The sequence below is a fragment of the Trachypithecus francoisi genome, unplaced genomic scaffold (assembly GCF_009764315.1).
Source record: "Trachypithecus francoisi isolate TF-2019V2 unplaced genomic scaffold, Tfra_2.0 Lachesis_group10, whole genome shotgun sequence".
Taxonomy (NCBI): Eukaryota; Metazoa; Chordata; class Mammalia; order Primates; family Cercopithecidae; genus Trachypithecus; species Trachypithecus francoisi.
In genome coordinates, this window is record NW_022681455.1 from 38,993,722 (window position 1) to 39,012,311 (window position 18,590).

At 38.7% G+C, this 18,590-nt stretch overlaps 1 protein-coding gene across 1 annotated transcript in view; it reads left to right on the forward strand.

The window, feature by feature from the left end:
• The window catches only part of DNAH8 (dynein axonemal heavy chain 8), a 334,964-nt gene that overhangs the window by 215,930 nt on the left and 100,444 nt on the right, over positions 1-18,590 (forward strand). The window contains exons 71-79 of the mRNA XM_033217044.1: positions 162-299; positions 1,440-1,567; positions 2,377-2,548; positions 4,393-4,548; positions 8,480-8,635; positions 10,708-10,890; positions 14,411-14,516; positions 16,770-17,022; positions 17,584-17,774. Of these exons, the coding sequence (XP_033072935.1) occupies positions 162-299; positions 1,440-1,567; positions 2,377-2,548; positions 4,393-4,548; positions 8,480-8,635; positions 10,708-10,890; positions 14,411-14,516; positions 16,770-17,022; positions 17,584-17,774 (1,483 nt within the window). The remainder of the gene's footprint in view (positions 1-161; positions 300-1,439; positions 1,568-2,376; positions 2,549-4,392; positions 4,549-8,479; positions 8,636-10,707; positions 10,891-14,410; positions 14,517-16,769; positions 17,023-17,583; positions 17,775-18,590) is intronic.

The window sequence follows — 18,590 nt, forward strand, 5'->3', positions numbered from 1 at the left end:
AATACCCTCCAAGACTCTCTGCTTTCCCAGCCGAAGACACTGAAACAGATGAGCTCAAAAGTCCCATGTAGTGCAGAAATTATGTGATTTGTGTTATCTACCAATTACAATCATGACTGTTTCGTGCAGCTAATACACTAACCATGTCTTCTTCTTTTCAGGCCAACCTGGCCAAACAGGAAGGCCGGTTAGCAGTTGCTAATGCTGAGTTAGGGAAGGCACAAGCCCTGCTGGATGAGAAGCAAGCTGAGCTGGATAAAGTACAGGCAAAATTTGATGCAGCAATGAATGAGAAAATGGTGAGATTAAATATACAAAATCCCCAAAATGGTGTACTGAAACTTTATACAAGAGCATGCTATATTCGGAAATCAGGCAAATCGTTGTGATGACAAAATATTGGCCAGCATGCCTATCTGTTTTGGATCTTTGGTGCTCAAAATTTTTTTGTGTGTGTTTTCACTGATCAAGCTGTACCATCACTGATTTGAGGGTTAGAAAACTGGGTTTGAGATGCAGCTCAGACATTTGTTAATTGTATGGTTTGGGGCAATCTACCTAGCTCTGTTTGTAAAATGGGGATCCTCATATGACCTCTTGGGATAGGATGTAAGCAGTGGTGGTCTGGTAAATGTTTAACAGTCTAGTGTGCCGTGCGGGGACAGGAAAGCCCAGATTTGTAATATTTGCTGATTTCTGTGGTGGAAATACTCCCATCACTGGCAATTCTAAACTACCAATGTAACGTCACTGAGCACAGATTTGGGAAAAAGTGCATGGCAGTACACCATTGCATACTATTTCCACCATCCAGATACAACGGCCTTAACGTCAAGAGCATAGATAATATTAACATTTAAATAATTAGGAAGTAAGCTTTTGTTATTTATTACTTTTGCTTTTAATATAATTTTTTAATTGTAAGCTTACATAGTTTAATTTTTAATAAAGGCTGTGTTTAGCACCAGCTCACAAATACTCTAAAAATTTAACAATTGGCTCTTATGAGTTGGTCTCAGCCAGCTGCTGCATGCTACTGTTGTCTGAGATTTTTCCAGGAGAAAATACTTTGTAAATGGCAAAGAACTCAGGATTATTACTGCATCCAAGACATCGAAAGGGCAAATCTTATTGATTTGATTCTGTTTTGAAAATGTTTAATAGAAATACTATTTTAATTTATCTGACTAAAAGATAAATTATGTGATTTGCATTCTGTCTTACAAAATTGCTTTCCTTGAATGTTCGTAAGGTAAAATCACTGTATTATGAATGATCAAAATTTAATATGTGAAGTTTCATGCATACTGTATTTTTAGGTTATATTATTTTGCAAATTAAGAAATTCCCCTGTGTATTTTTATGTGTGAAAATAATGGATGTTTGTGTTAAGCACTTAGAAAAGTTTTTTTTGAGACATTCTCCCATTATGGCTGCAGGATTTGCTTAATGATGCTGATACGTGCCGGAAAAAGATGCAGGCCGCCTCCACTCTCATCGATGGGCTGAGTGGAGAAAAAGTCCGATGGACCCAGCAAAGTAAAGAATTCAAAGCTCAGATTAATAGGTGCGAATCTGGGTCTTCTTCACAGTCACTCTTTCTTTGTGGCATTAGAGAACATAAAGTCCATTTCCACGGTGAAATGCTTTTCTCCTTCATTTCCATGTGTTCATTTCTGAATCCCGTCATCTATGACAGTGCTTACAACTTAAATCATGCACTCTTAGGTGAAATACTATAGAGGGTGAAGAAGATTTTGTGAAATATTTTACATCTCAGCTGTGGTTCAGTATGAGAGTGCTTTTGATATTATTTGGATTTGCCAGGGCCATCTAGATGCTCTCTGTGCTTCACCTCAATGACTTTGAAAGTGTGGATCAATGGTTTGTTGTAAATGCAAGGCTGTCTTTCGCTGGTGTCTATTGGTGTCCTTAGAAAACTTAAAAGAGAGTGCAATGAGAGGGGAGCAGGAAAATGGCAATAAACAAACAAACAAATAAATAAATAAATAAAAAGGGAGGGGAAAGAAAAAATGGCTTAACATAAGACTGAAATCTGAACAAGACCAAGGGACAGGATGGGGGAAGATACTTTCTGCACAGTACCAAGGCTCACGACCTGTAGGCTTCAGGAGGAAGCCTTCTTTCTTGCTTCCTGACCACCCCACATGTGGCTACTCCCACCCACTTTTGGGTTTTGGGCTCCACTTTGCACGGTCTTTTCCATGCCTGGCTACCAAGCATTAAGCAGGGGCAAAGAAGGATTTCCCCCAGTAACAGAGCAAGACTGTGACCTCTCAAACAACTTAGCAGAAGAGCTTAAAACATGTCAGGTGACTCACTTTGGGGAGGGGGCTGTGTGTTTTTTCTTCACAGACTTGTAGGTGATATTCTGCTGTGCACGGGATTCCTTTCCTACCTTGGTCCTTTCAATCAGATATTTAGGAACTATTTGCTTAAAGATCAATGGGAAATGGAGTTGAGAGCACGGAAAATTCCTTTCACCGAAAACCTGAATCTTATTTCAATGTTGGTGGATCCTCCAACCGTAAGTTTTACTTTCCCAATATTATTTGAATTTCAATCTCACTTTATTTCTTACTTACTAAGAAACCCAGCTGGGTGCAGTGTCTCATGCCTGTAATCCCAGCACTTTGGGAAGCCGAGGAGGGCAGATCATGAGGGCAGGAGTTCAAGACCAGCCTGACCAACATGGTGAAACCCCGTCTCTACTAAAAATACAGAAATTAGCTGGGCGTGACGGCACGTGCCTGTAATCCCAGCTACTCAGGAGGCTGAGGCAGGAAAATCACTTGAACTGGGGAGGCAGAGGTTCCGAGATCACGCCATTGCACTCCAGCCTGGGCAACAAGAAAGAAACTCCATCTCATAAAAAAAGAGGAAACCCAGGTTCATTAAATTTTTTCTTTAACTAGAAAGATTGATTTGAAAGCACTTAAGAGTTTTTTAAAAATAATTTTCTTTGTGGTATAAATGTTTCTTTGTGTTTTAAGTAATCTTGCTTCCAAATTAAGACCAATTGCATTGCTATGAACTGAAAGATCATTTGAGAGATATAGGCTTGCTAATACTGGGCCCTTCTTATAACTCTTCATGATTTACATCACTCCTGTGAAGTCATACTCTCTTTCAAACATTTTAGGCAAATGTAGGCATGATTTATGCTGGTATTAACCTTATTTTCCTTATTTGCTATCTTTTTGAGTGTCTAATAACAGAACACAATAGCGTGTTCTGATGACCCTAAGTAATAGCAAGGCCTTTCATACTAACCTTCCTTGCTGGGAATTTGATGCCACTGTCAATTTCCAGTATATCTTGCAGAGCTTCTGTGGTAATAAATGCTTTCCAGGCAATTTGTATTCATGAGTTGCTTTTCTGATTTGCAAATCTGCTCTCCAGTTGCTGTTTCCTTAGGGGATGCCAAGCTATTAATTTCATGTTATCTGTATTTAAAAGTTAAAAACTAATCTTTTCCAATTCAAACATCGTTGAATTCACCCTTACAGGGAATAGATTATGTGTTGTAGATGCATTGGGCACTGGTGAAGCAACGTGGGCCAGAATATTCTTTATTAATTATGGCCTTTGGGAGTCCTGGGATAATTTAACAAAGGTGGAGGCTGGTTGGCTCATTGGATCTCTGATTATTTTATTTTATTTTATTTTTTTAGAGACAAAGTCTTGCTCTGTAGCCCAGACTGAAGTGCAGTGGTGTGATCATGGCTCACTGCAGCCTTAAATTCCTGAGCTCAAGTGACCCTCCCAGCCTCCCAAAATGCTGGGATTATAGGCATGAACCACTGCGCCTGGCTTGGTGATTTTATTGATCATGGTGCGGGAGGCTGGCAATCTGCTCTAACTTTGGAGAAGGAAATATTCACAAAAGTGTCATTGATGAGCTCCTGGTAATATAATAACTCATCTAATTTATCTCCAGCTATGCAATCACCCGTACATCATGCAGGCAGAACCAAAGGGCCGGAAGGGGAAGCTATCAGGGGCTAATTGCTTGGGACTTATCTTCTTCTGACATCTCATTATATTCACTATCTCCATTAACCCCAAATCAGGTTCAATATGCAGTCAACTTCCTATGATTCCCCTAAGTATGAAAATGCAATGCAAAAGGATAAACCTTGTTTTGGGTGATTAAAGAAGGGATTCATTAAATTATAAATTTGTTTTTTTTTTATGTGAATGTTATTTTGTTCACATTTACAAGTTTGCTTTTTTAGAAGTACAAATTTCTTAGTCTCAAAGGAAAATAATGTCCATATTTTAAATTATTTTACTTTATGGTACTTTTAATTACTAATGAGGGCATTCCTGTTCTCCTTTGAATGGTGATATCCATTTCCTGTTGTTCAGATTGGTGAGTGGGGGCTACAGGGATTACCAGGAGATGATCTCTCAATTCAGAATGGCATTATTGTGACAAAGGCCACCAGATACCCACTCCTCATAGACCCACAAACTCAAGGCAAAACTTGGATTAAATCAAAGGAAAAAGAAAATGATTTGCAGGTATGTAGCATTTGGTGCAGGGGAAAGTAATCTTGAAATCAATGAAACTTTTTCAAAATTTCAATTGAATCTGCAGTCATAAAGTTGTCATCTCCATGACAAATGTTTGCTAATTCACACTCTTGAGTTTTGTAACAGCAATTTGGGGCAACAGCTCTGATTCTTTTCTCTCTTTTGTTCTCTCTTTGGATCCTCCCTCCTCCTCCTTGTACATTTCCCTGACTCCATTGTTTTTGCTAATATTGAATGTGGCTTTTGTTCCGGGCCTTGGGTTTGGTCCTATAGGAAAGTGGCAAATAGAATATTGTGATCCCTCAGTTCAAGACCATTCATGCCAACTTTGCTCAGGCTCTGGGTACTACGTAGCTTACTGAGTCTGGCTTTGGTTCTTGCGTCTAATAAGGTGTTAATTTTAAGGTGGGGGTAGACAAGGGCAGGATTCCAACATTCCTGACACCCTTAGGGATTCTGTTACTATTGATATTTTAATTCAACTACCAATGTGAGATATTCAGTGTTTCCTAGACACTGTTCCCAGAGTTCTAAACCTCCTGCCCCCATATTTTTGCTTATACTATTTCTACTAACAAAAATGTCTTTTTCCACCCTCCACTTATATCCCAGATAAAAATCTCAGATATTCTTCAAAGTCCATATCCACCACTACCTCCATCACGACTTTTCTGTGTCCCCAGCACAATATAGCCTGTCCTGAATCCTCACAATGTCTTGTTTGCACTTCTGTTGTGGACTTAGAATCTGACTTAAGTTATTGTTCTTTGCACATTTATCTTTTATTTCTGCTGTACCACGAACTCATTGTTGGCCAAGTTTTATTCATCTTTACATGTTCTGCACTGCTCTTTTTGAGTAGAAATTCTGATATTTATTGAATTTAAGTGAATTTATCAAAGTATGTCATCATTATAGAAAAAAAGAACCAGGAAAATAATGTAGTCATCTTGATGAATATGAAAAAAAAGCACTTGGTAAAATTCAATGCCCATTCATGATCAAATTTCCAGCAAACTGGGAGGGATCTTCCTTAATTAGGTAAAGAGTTTCTTTTTACAAAATGCCATAACAAACATCATATTTAGTGGTGAAATATTGAAAGATTTCCTCCTGAGATCAGTGCTTCTCGTGCAAGTGGATACAGCCCAGTGCTGGGAAGCACACCTAAATACCCCACCTCCTCAATACTCCAGAACACAATACATCAGTCTATGTTTACTAAGAAAACCCAGGGAAATCCTAGAATGGACCAGGCAATGTAAATAGAAGAGAAGAGTTAAAAGAAATAGTGTCCATTTCCATGAAGCTTCTTAGGGGCCACATTTTCAAGGGTGCACAACTGTGGTATACCAGAACACTTCTTAGTTTCTGCAGCCAGGTCAACTATAACTTGTCCCTGGCCCCATTCCCCTTGGCTCCCCTGGCTTTCAGTCTCCCTGCTCATCTTATTCTTGGAACCTTGCCTGGACCTCCTTAGCTCAATGCATGCTCCTGTGTCACTTGGCCATGAATGCTGCTATTTTTTCTGGTCATAGCTTTAGCTCTCCATTTCAGGATTAAATTCACTGATAGTCTTCACTAATGTCCTTTCTGATGCAACCCAGTCCCAGGAACCTTCTTGCGGAAGGAACAGAAATATGCCCAAGACACTTTCTTATTTTAAAAATCATCCACTGCTGGGATGGAAATAGACTGAATTATATTCTTTTTACTCAGACAACATTATTTTCTTATGTGGATAAGCACATGTACAAACACATGCAAATGAAACACAAAGCATGGTTTATATGCCCAGGGCTGTGGTCAACCTTGGCAGCTTTGTTTGCCAAGCCTCCCTTCAATGCCATCTCCAGGACCTACAACTCTGACTTGTGGAAAGAGAGTGTATTTACTAAGCCTCGCTATCAGGAATTCACTGGTCACCTTGTAAAGACCCAATACCAGTCTCTGTGCAGGTGAACCAGGCTCTGGTGGTGGTTACCACATACATAGTGTTTCACAAGAAAAATCAAATGAAATAAACCTGAAATTAGGATTCCAAAATATTATTTCAAGTTTATAAAAGACATTGAAGATGATTGAAGATAATTATCTCCTTACTTGGGAAAGAAATCACAAAAATAGAATTTACCCCTTGAGAAATAAAGCAGGATATAAGCAAATTTAGTCTTACTGGTGCTTTTCTTCACCTTGTTTATTAAGTTCATAAAAGCTCTTTGTTTAGGTTCTTTTACCTTATTAACTTATAGGAAGGTCTTTACATCACATTATTTGTATAAAGAAAGCTATTCATCCAGGGAAGCAACTTCCTTCATGTGCAGAATTTCTTTTTAGTTATTTCCTTTTTAATCAAAACAGGACAAAAGTAGGCTGATTTAAGTTTTATATTTCTTTTTTTTTTTTTTTTTTTTTTGAGACGGAGTCTCGCTCTGTCGCCCAGGCTGGAGTGCAGTGGCCGGATCTCAGCTCACTGCAAGCTCCGCCTCCCGGGTTCACGCCATTCTCCTGCCTCAGCCTCCCGAGTAGCTGGGACTACAGGCGCCCGCCACCTCGCCCGGCTAATTTTTTATATTTTTTAGTAGAGACGGGGTTTCACCGTGTTAGCCAGGATGGTCTCGATCTCCTGACCTTGTGATCCGCCCGTCTCGGCCTCCCAAAGTGCTGGGATTACAGGCTTGAGCCACCGCGCCCGGCCTAAGTTTTATATTTCATATCTTCTTTTTATCATAGTAATTGAGAGATACATATTTAATTCCGTTCTCCTAATTACCTGTTGTCCCAGTGGGTTCTTCCTTGTGTCTTATGGTCTGCACCCACAATAGCATAAGACATTAGTTGAATTCAGAAGGTAGGATACAACGAGTTGAGAAATGAGCCTTTGGGAATCCTCACAGTAAGGCAGAGGGAGGGATCCTAGGCAACATAAGGATTCAAATCCAATTGACTCATGCAGAGACCAACCAGTACAGTGTGTCTATTTTAACTAATAACAAATACATTAAACTAAACACAGAGGACCCAACCAGGAATTCAGAATTGTAGTTTTAAAAAATGTAAGCATATATAAAGTCAATGTATAGTCTTTTAGGTTGACTTATGGAAAGTGTTAAATTCTTCCGAGTAGGAGACAGAATACATGGATAGACCTGCGATGCGACTCAATATATCATTTCTGATGTTCTTTTTTTTTTTTTTTTTTTGAGACGGAGTCTCACTCTGTCACCCAGGCTGGAGTGCAGTGGCCGGATCTCAGCTCACTGCAAGCTCCACTTCCCAGGTTTACATCATTCTCCTGCCTCAGCCTCCCGAGTAGCTGGGACTATAGGCGCCCGCCACCTTGCCCGGCTAGTTTTTTGTATTTTTTAGTAGAGACAGGGTTTCACCATGTTAGGCAGGATGGTCTCGATCTCCTGACCTCGTGATCTGCCCGTTTTGGCCTCCCAAAGTGCTGGGATTACAGGCTTGAGCCACCGCGCCCGGCTCTGACATTCTTATGTTTACTTTTTATCACTTACTCATCTTGTAGGGGTCCTGAGAAAATAAATGAATATCCAGATATGCAAGTTGCTTTGCTTTCTCTGAGTGATTATAGCTATGTGAGTTTGAAAGGATTAATCCTTGACTATTCTCTTCCATCTGTCAGGAGCAGAACTCTGACATTCCATCTGAGCAATGCCCCTTGATCCTCCTTTTTTGATCAGAGAGACCCTATTACACACCCAGACCCCATTCAACAAAATCATGACTCACCAAGTGTTAGAAATTAATTTTTGTGTGTTACTTTAATTTTTTAAAGTAAGTCTTCCTGTATTGCCCTTAAAATTCTTGGTTACCTGTCCAAAAAATCTCCTGGTTTCCCGTAGCGATGGGCACATTCTTTGTAACACTGATAGACCAATGAGTTCTTTCTGTTTAGGTGACATCTCTGAACCATAAATATTTTCGCACACACTTGGAGGACAGCCTTTCCTTGGGCCGACCCCTTCTCATTGAGGACATTCGTGAAGAGCTGGATCCAGCCTTGGATAATGTATTAGAAAAGAATTTTATTAAATCTGGCACCACTTTCAAGGTGAGCTTTGTTAAAAAAAAAAAAAAAATTAAGAAAGAGAAAGAAAGAAAAGAACAATGGTGACATCTACTTATCTTTTTGAGCATAGCAACAAATGCAGTTTCCTTTAGTCAGTAGTATTTGGTACATCGGAAATGAACTATTTCCAGACTGACACTTCAGTGTTTCTTTCTATTTTTTATAGCATATAAAAATTGCTGAGGTGGGGGCAATATTTTGGTAAGAGTAGTCATTTAGCTGAAACTAAATAACATTAAGGAAATACATTGTCTGGTCTTAATATGTTAGTGCAACACAATATATATATATATGTTTAAGCAACTCTTGATATTGGTTTTGCAAGTCTTATATGTATACATTTTTACAAAATAACCTGAATTTCTTCCCTGGAGGAAATGACATTTTAATAAAGTCTATACACATTGATTTGGTCATTTATCTCTTTATTTTCAGTCTAAGTTCATTGACTTTGTTGGAAGCTATGGAATATTGTTCTCAATTGTTAGTGATGAATTGTTTTCAATATGTATAAATGTTTCATTTTTAATTCATGCCATTCTTTACCTTTAGGCTTCTTCGGTTTTATAACAGCATTTCTGATTGGGTGTTTTTCACTTTGGACAATTTAATTTCATGAATATCAGGGAATAAGTAAAAAATGAATATTTTCTCATTAAACAAAGACAGATTTATTCAGAAAAATTTTCTTCATAATGTGAAATCTTCCATATGCCACATTTTTAAAAATTCATTCAGTAAAGTTTATGGAGCATCCAATATATACTTAAGCCTTTATGAGTTTATAGGGGGAAAAATAAATAAAGCCCAGTTAGTGTTCTGAAGCTTAGCATCATATTCTATGAGATTAGAGGGTAGAATTTCTCTTTTTCATAAAAAGAAGCTAAGAACAAAATTTTGATGACTTGCTTGGATATTATGGACTCATCCACAATTTTGAACTGCATTTAAAAAATGTTTAATCCACAAGTAAAGATCATATATATTTAAACTGTACAATGTGGTAATTTGGTATACATATACATTGTACAGTGATTACCACAATCAAAGTAATTTAACACATCCATCACCACACATGCTATACCTTAGATACCTGAAACTTATTCATCTTATAACTGAAAGTTTGTACCCTTTGACCAACATCTCCCCATTTCTCCCATTCCCTACCCTGCTGGCAACCACTGTTCTATTCTCGGCTTCTGTGAGTTTGACTTTTTTAGATTTCACATGTGAGATCATACAGTGTTTATCTGTATCTGGCTTATCTTATATGGCATATTTAATATGCCAAAAGAGGTTGTAGACTCTCCATTCCTGAAGGTCTTTTGAAAGCTCCTAGATTTTTATCTGCAGTGTGAAGGCATAATGCCTTAGAATGTGATGGTGGCCTTAGTGATGTTTTTAGTCACATGCAGAATTAAGAGTAACCAGAGATTTAAGTCATTTAAAAATTCTGTGATTGCCACCTGATTTTTAGATAGCAAAAACCAATTGTTTTTTCAACATGCTACAAATAGTAGTGTTTAAGATAAATGTTACCTTTTTGAAAAAAGTTGGCATTTTTCCTTTGCAAATTACATTAACTTTTTCTGTTATCAAATATGCTTCAGATATACCTATGAAATTAAAAAAATAAAATTTTCTATAAACATAGCAAATTTCCACAGTAGGAAACAATTTTCTTAACCGGGGGAAAAAATAGCAGCTCCTGTACTACAAACAACTGATGGGAGTGATAAGTACTTGCTAAGGTGTTAAAGTCAAATCTTAGATGTGTCTAAGTTTTACTTTATTCACCATTTGCTTTGGATAACTTTTTCATTTGATTTGCTTGGGATCATTGCTAAAAACATCGCCAGGCAGGAATACAATTCTAAATGATTCTAAATTTAATAGGCTTTATTATTTAGGATTAGTGATTAAAATTTTTTAACTTTCCTTCCCAATTTATTCAAGTTTCACAGCCCTGACAGGTAAATTCTTTTCTAAATTGAACCCAAGTTCCTTTCCCTGTCCTTTAAGCTATTTTTAATTTTATATGTGAATTTATGTAGGTGAAAGTTGGTGATAAGGAATGTGATATCATGGATACGTTTAAACTTTACATTACTACAAAGTTACCAAACCCTGCCTTTACCCCAGAGATTAATGCTAAAACATCAGTCATTGATTTCACTGTTACAATGAAAGGACTTGAGAATCAGTTACTAAGGAGAGTAATTCTAACAGAGAAACAGGTAATCTCTCTCTCAAGGTAAAGAATTTCTGCTTATAAGAAATGCTTAAAATGTATTGAGAAATTGCTAAGTATGTGAAAAAGAAAAAAAATTTAAAAACCATATTTATCCTTGTTAACATAAATATTTCTTTTGTAGCCTTAATTCCTGTCAAGAAATCATGTAACTCATCTTCTTATCCAGCCTCACACACACACACACACACACACACCCCTCTTTCTACTTCTGTCTTTAAACTTCTAGGTGTACTGACTATCTATAGTCCTTGTCTTGGGGACACCTGAAAACATCAATAAAACAATGATTGAGAGAAAAAGAAATTGCTCTGAATGGCTCTTATTTCCACTGTAGTAGTTTCAACTGCTTCAGTCCAATAATCTAATGATATAGGGAGCCATACCTTTATTTTTAATTAAATGAAATTTGCACTAAAGCAGGGAAATTAAGTCTAACTGAGGGTTCTAATAAAACGAAGAACAACTTAGGACTGGAAGATTTTAAGAGACTGATACAAGATTAAACTAATTTTTAAGTTGACGCTCAGAAAACATTAAGTTTTATGCATAAAATATAATTGCATAAAAATATAATGTTATTATCTGCATTATAAAGTACATTTGCATAAAATATGAGAAAGTAATTAATTTTAGAATGAAAGATTCAAGGCAAGGCAAGGTTAGAAATAATAAGAGCAGCAAGGCATGAAGTGGATGGGAGAGAAACAGAAGGACAAGGGAGGAAAACAGGCAGAGGAGAGAAAAGAGGAGATGGGAATCCAGGTTCCCAGACACAGGAAAGACATCCAAGAAGGGAGAGAGAAATGACACAGACACCAAAGAAATAGACTCAGTGGAAGGCAGCATCCTGCCTGGCTCATGGACAGCTCACCAAGGGACAGGCCCTTGAAAGGTGGCTGGTCTGGTGGAGTGAAAAGGGCACAGTCCCAGCTTTGACTCTCTTAGTTGTTTGATCTTAGTTTCCAGTAAACCTGGGGCTTATGCAGTCCAGGAAGGGAACCTGTTCCTCTTCCACAGCCAGGCAGAGATGGCCGTGGCCCGGCAATTCACTGTTCCCATCGTCTCTCAGGATCCCATGCTGTTAACTGTTGACGATTAGTCCCTTGTGGTCTAATTGGTGCTGTGGGTTTATTTTGAGATGATTCCTCGCTGGTCTAGATCCTCCCTGCAGGCTGCACTAACCTCCAGAAGTCAAGCAACTCCACTGCCCAAAGGTCCTCAGGGCTCCCCACACCTGCTTTTCTCATTCCCTAGCTTCCTCTTCAAGAGAAGTGCTAAGGTGCTCATAGCAACCTTGCTGGAGAAAAAAAATGCACATTTAATATGCAGGAGGGTATTCTAAACATTATATTTAACCCTGCTAACAATCCTCCTATTACACCCACATTTTTACAGATGAGCAAATGGAGACCAAAGAAAATAAGGGTCTTCATCTATAACAGCACAGGGACTTTGCAGCCTGCCAAGCCTCCTAGATAAGCCTTACAGGTCCTACTATGAAGTTTAGCAAGAGTCCACTGTGCAGTGATGTCTGATATTCAGAAAAGGAAGCTAATACATTTTGTCCATGTATTCCTATACTGCCACCCAGGGGTGACCATTTTAATGAAAATGACTAACTGGTTATTTCCCTGCAAATAGAGCAATGCTCTTCATCGCACCATCAAATCCTGCCACCCTGTAAGTACAATGCCAATAACACTAGTCTTGGAGTTGGAGGACAAGGGTATTAGGCTGTTAAAACATGCAGCTGGTTACTGGCAGAGACCAGCCTAATACCCTTGTTATTCAGAGTTCCTATTTCTGGGTCCTCGGCTTTTCCAAATGTAAAATAAAGAAATTGGACTAAATTCAGCACATTTCAATTTGACAAATATTTATTGGGTTGAGTTTCTTCTCTACAAAGCCTCAAGTACTGTCAATAATACAAAGATGAATAGGAAAGTTTACGTATCTGTCTTCTAGATGCATAAACCGTAGTTGGAGGGAAATAATCTACTGATAGATTGTGATACAAACTATATTAGAGGCCAGGCGTGGTGGCTCAGCCCTGTATTCCTAGCACTTTGGGAGGCTGAGGCAGGCGGATCACCTGAGGTCAAGAGTTTGAGACCAGCCTGGCCAACATGGTGAAACCCCGTCTCTACTAAAAATACAAAAATTAGCCTGGTGTGGTGGTGCACGCCTATAGTCCCAGCTACTCAGGAGGCTGAGGCAGGAGAATCACTTGAACCCGGGAGGTGGAGGTTGCAGTGAGCCGAGATCACACCACTGCATTTTAGCGTGGGCATCAGAGGGAGACTCCATCTCAAACAAACAAACAAAACACACACAAAAAACCCCCCAAAAACAAAACAAACTATATTAGATGTGCAGATAAAGACTGTGCCATGACTTTTGATTGACTGGCTCAGGAAGATTTTCTGAAAATGATGAAATTTCTGAAGCAATTTTCCCAGAAACCTTTCCAAATAAGAAGTTTTAAAACACATTTAAAACACATGCAGCATGTGATTCTGTATAAAGTCAGAAAAAAATGTTATGAGGAATATTATTGAGATGATTTCAATGTAGACTCTACGTTTAGTGAGAGTATCAGTGATACTGACACATCGCTCTCAGTGTTAAATTTCCTGAATTTGAATATTGGACTATGCTTATGTAAGAGTGACCTGGTTCTTCAGAGATTTGCTAAAACGTTTAGGGGTAAAGGGACATGACATCCAAGAGTGATTCAGCTGTAGTAATAATAATAATAACAATAATGACAATATTATGTTTTCTATACAGATATAGCGATAAAGCAAAATGTGATGTGGTGAATCTAGGTGAAGGCTGTATGAAAATTCCTTGTATTAGGCTTGCAACTTTTTTGAACGCTTGAAATTTTTTCAAAATATAATTTTAAAAATGTATCATTTTATGTAAGAAAAAAATACCCTGTAAACATTCAAGTTTGCTCTCTGTAGAAGGAGATACAAATAAAATGGAAAATGGGTTTGTATTGGCAACTGGCTGTGCCAAACCAGGTACCTGGTGCTCCCATAGGAACCAGGCCAAGAGCTCACGTTTAATCTGGGTAGCCCCTTGGTTTCTTGGTGTTAGCGCCTTTTTATTTCTACTTGTTCTGACTGCAAATAAAGATAGCATTTCTTACAGAAGCAGTGTGGGAACAGGGCCAAGAGAACGGGACATGCTATTTATAAACTTCAAGCTGGCAAGAGAGCTTGGGGTAATTGGGCAAAATTGTTTAGCAGAATTGTCTGGTGCCTGCCAGTATAAGTGCTGTGGAACCTTAATGACAGTGGGCATAATTAAAAAAAAATTTCCACAGAATCAAAAATACGGATAGATAGATTTGACTAATGATAGTAATTTCTTCTGCCATTCAAAAGGTACTTTGGTTTAAACTTTAAAAATGGTTAATAAATACTAGTGAGTTGGATTTGCTATAATAACTGGTAATTATAGTTCCAATGTTATTTTTTGTTTTTTAATGGCAGGAGTTAGAGTCTGAGAGGGTTAAACTTTTGGAGGATGTTACTTTTAATAAGCGGAAGATGAAAGAACTTGAAGATAACCTCCTCTATAAATTAAGTGCTACAAAAGGTATTGTGTTATTAAGAAGTAATGAAATAACAGATTCTGAATAAGGATTTCATTTACACTGTTTTCAATGCCCTCATGACAATAGATGTTAGGAAATAGTCATGTTATCAATGCAAAAACAAGCAAGACAATTTCCATCTAGACATTAAAGAGGGACGGCAGAGAATCTGATTTTTAAATTAGCAAATAGAGACTGAGCATCTGAGAATAACACAATTTTCTTGATATAATTGCTTTCTCCTGAGACAAATAAGGGCTCCTGATAGAGCTAGGTAACTCATTATAGGTTAATTTGCTTGCCCCAGAGAAACTAATGTGCTCAATCTATTTTTTTTTTCTTTTGAGGCAGAGTCTCGCTCTGTCTCCCAAGCCAGGTGCAGCGGCTCACGCCTTTAATCCCGGCACTTTGAGGGACTAAGGTGGGCAGATCACCTGAGGTCAGGAGTTTGAGACCAGCCTGGCCAACATGGCGAAACTCACTCTATTTGTTTTTTAGATTGATCATATCATTTGGCATTGAAATGCAGTTACTGCAATGAGTTATGACACATGTAATCTGCGTCAGAGGAGCTTGGGTACCAAAGGCCCAGCTTACCCTCTACTTAGCTTGACCTCCCACTTTAGATGGGAAAGATGGGTTCTCCTCTGGGTAGCCGAATCATCATGTCACACCTCAATTTGAGGATGGACTCTCTCTGCAATATATAAAAAGAAAATTTTACCCAATAAAATCAACAAACATTATATTGTTCTGTAGCAGGCAAATCACAGCAACCTGAATTCTACTACCTTATTAGAAGTGAATGAATACTTCCCAACTGCACCTTAATTCCGGGATGTTATTTAAACAAGTCCGACCCTCCAGAAATAGTGTACCTTTATGGTGAGCTCGGTGAAAAGTCCTTTTATCTGCCTACTTGTACTGCTCCTGCTAGTGAAGCTGTCTGTCTTTTGGTCCAGTGACTCCTCCCAGCCATTTGGGATACCCCTGGGCATTAAAAATATAGCAAGCAGAACTGGGGGCTGCTCCCCTAGTCTAGCCAAGAGTGTGCTGGATCAAGACCTCTTTCCTTGGGGTTAATCCCACGTTGGACTTCCACATTAGACAGCATGCCCATCAGAGTAACACAGCCCTTCCTGCAGCACTCGCCTGCCATCCAGAACTCTAGGGTAGGCCAGAGTGCTGCTGTTTGCAGATATGGGGATTGTTAGCTCAGTACATCCAAGGTGTCTTTCCTTAGATTTTAATTTTAAAACCAAATTCATTGTTGTAAGCATCTACTATTTCTATTAAAAACAATAATTTTAAAAAGGATGAGTTCATGTCCTTTGTAGGGACATGGATGAAGCTGGAAACCATCATTCTCAGCAAAGTAACATAAGAATAGAAAACCAAGCACCGCGTGTTCTCACTCATAAGTGGGAGTTGAACAATAAGAACACTTGGACACAGGGAGGGGAACAGCACACATGGGGGCCTGTCAGGGGTAGGGGCTGTGGGGAGGGATAGCATTAGGAGAAATACCTAATGTAGATGACGGGTTGATGGGTGCAGCAAACTAACATGGCCCATATATACCTATGTATCCAACCTGCACGTTCTGCACATGTACCCCAGAACTTAAAGTATAATAATAATAATAAAAAACAATAATGAAAGGCAAAACTAAAAATAAAATTCAAGTTTCTCTTCCTGGTGAGACATTTTCACTATACCCCAATTTACTCTTGTTAGAGACAGAGGGATTAGAGTTTTCTATAGCAACGACTGTTCTACTAAGGCAGCGTGAGGAAAGAGTGTACGATTCGACTACCAGCATGACAGCCCAGTGTGAAGTGTTCAGGTTAGTTCACACCCTGAGGCAAGTGGGGTGGACAAGCTGTGACACTTGATGAGAGCCACCAAGATGACAATGGGGGTGAAGCCTATCACATGGTGAACAGCAAAGACCACTGGAGACATGATCATTGTCTTGAGACGTGTGAAGACCCAGTCAAATGGGTCTTTTGCTTTTTGCAGATGTTTAGGCAGAGTGGGGGATAGTCTGTCAGTGGGAATGTTTAGAAGGCTTCAGGCATTGGATGGTAGTTGGACTAGAAGCTTTTTGGTGTCTTAAGATTCTACTGTACCAGTGGTCTTCCTGACTTTGGAGACATCAAGTTGAAAGTTAACAGTATTTTTTTTTTTTCAGAAGAGATGTATCTTGCAACCTTCCCATCTGTGTACTACAGTTTTCCTGTTTTGAATTTTAGGCTCACTGGTAGATGATGAATCTCTCATTGGTGTACTTCGAACTACCAAGCAGACAGCAGCTGAGGTAAGTGAAAAGTTGCATGTGGCTACAGAAACTGAGATCAAGATCAACGCAGCTCAGGAGGAGTTCCGGCCCGCAGCCACCCGCGGAAGCATCCTCTACTTCCTCATCACAGAGATGAGCATGGTCAACATCATGTATCAGACGTCACTGGCCCAGTTCTTGAAGTTATTTGACCAGTCCATGGCCAGGTGAGTCCTCACTACCTTCATCCACAAGTGGTAACTTCAAAGCTTGCTTGCATTTCTACTGTTTTAGAAATTGCTTTTTCACTATTCACAATAGCAAAGACACGGAATCAACCTAAATGCCCGTCAACAGTAAAGTGGATAAAGAAAAGGTGGTACATACACAACATGGGATACTAAGCAGCCATAAAAAGGAATGAACTCATGTCCTTTGCGGAAACATGGATGGAGCTGGAGGCCATTATCCCTAGCAAACTAACACAGGAAGGGAAAACCAAATACTACATGCTGTCACTTATAAGTGGGAGCTAAATGATGATACCACATGGGCACATAGAGGGGAACAACAGACACTGCGGCCTATTAGAGGGTGGAGGGTGGGAGGAGGGAGAGGATCAAGAAAAATAACTAATGGGTACTAGGCTTAATACTTGGGTGATGAAGTAATCTGTACAACAAACCCCCATGAATTAGGTTTACCTATGTAACAAACCTTCATGAGTTTAAAAGTATTTTTAAAAAACAAATTGCCCTTTGCTTCCTTGATTCTTAAATGTATTTCAGATCTGAAAAGTCACCACTACCTCAAAAGAGAATTACAAATATTATTGAGTTCCTGACATATGAGGTTTTTATATACTCTGTCAGAGGCCTATACGAAAACCACAAATTCCTGTTTGTACTCCTCATGACCTTAAAAATTGACCTTCAGAGAGGAACAGTTAAGCACAGAGAGTTTCAAGCTCTCATTAAAGGTAAAGTGATATGCTCTTTGATATACCATAAACCCATTTCTGTGATACAGTAGGGAAATGATGTTCTAATGGAAGTGTAATGAAGTTTTATTTTTTAATATCTCTTTTCTGTTTTTCATTCGTTTTGCCCTGGTTACTTAAGATTCAGGTCTGTGACAACTCAACTGGATATTGATACTATTGTAATTATTGATATAACTACATTCAGTTTATTCACTGCTGACCATGCCTGGGAGAATCGATTGCTCAAGTGAGGAAAAGTGATACTGGTGATGGCTTTCTTTAGCAAGAGAGCCATTCCCTCAGCAAGGGGGTATGATGGTTTTTCAGACTGCAAGAAAAGGCTCACTTGTGTTTCATATTTGAAGTTAATCCTATTCATTGCATATCTCCATGTTAAAGGTCTAATTAAGAAGACAAAAGAATGGAATTTTCGTTTCAATTTAGTTACACAAGTATTTACTGAGCTCATGCTATGTAAATCCACCACGCTAGCTTTGGGGATGTAAGAATAAACCAGATACTGCTTGAAAAGAAATAATAGCCTCAAAATGGAGATAAAGATAATTTAAAAATCACTCCAAAGTGAGGCAGAATCAAGTGCTGTAAGACAGCTAAGAAACAAAGTGTTGAGTCTAAAAGGAGGGAGCGATTACATGTGGTTGGTGAAATCAAAAACAGTTTCTTAGAAAATATACCTTTGTGAATTAAGCCATGAGTTGGGGAGCTATTTGGTACGTGGCAAAATGCTTCCATCTTTTTCTTGTGTGTTTGGCTCTTTCTATATGATTTAACCAATTATTTTCTGGCTCCCCA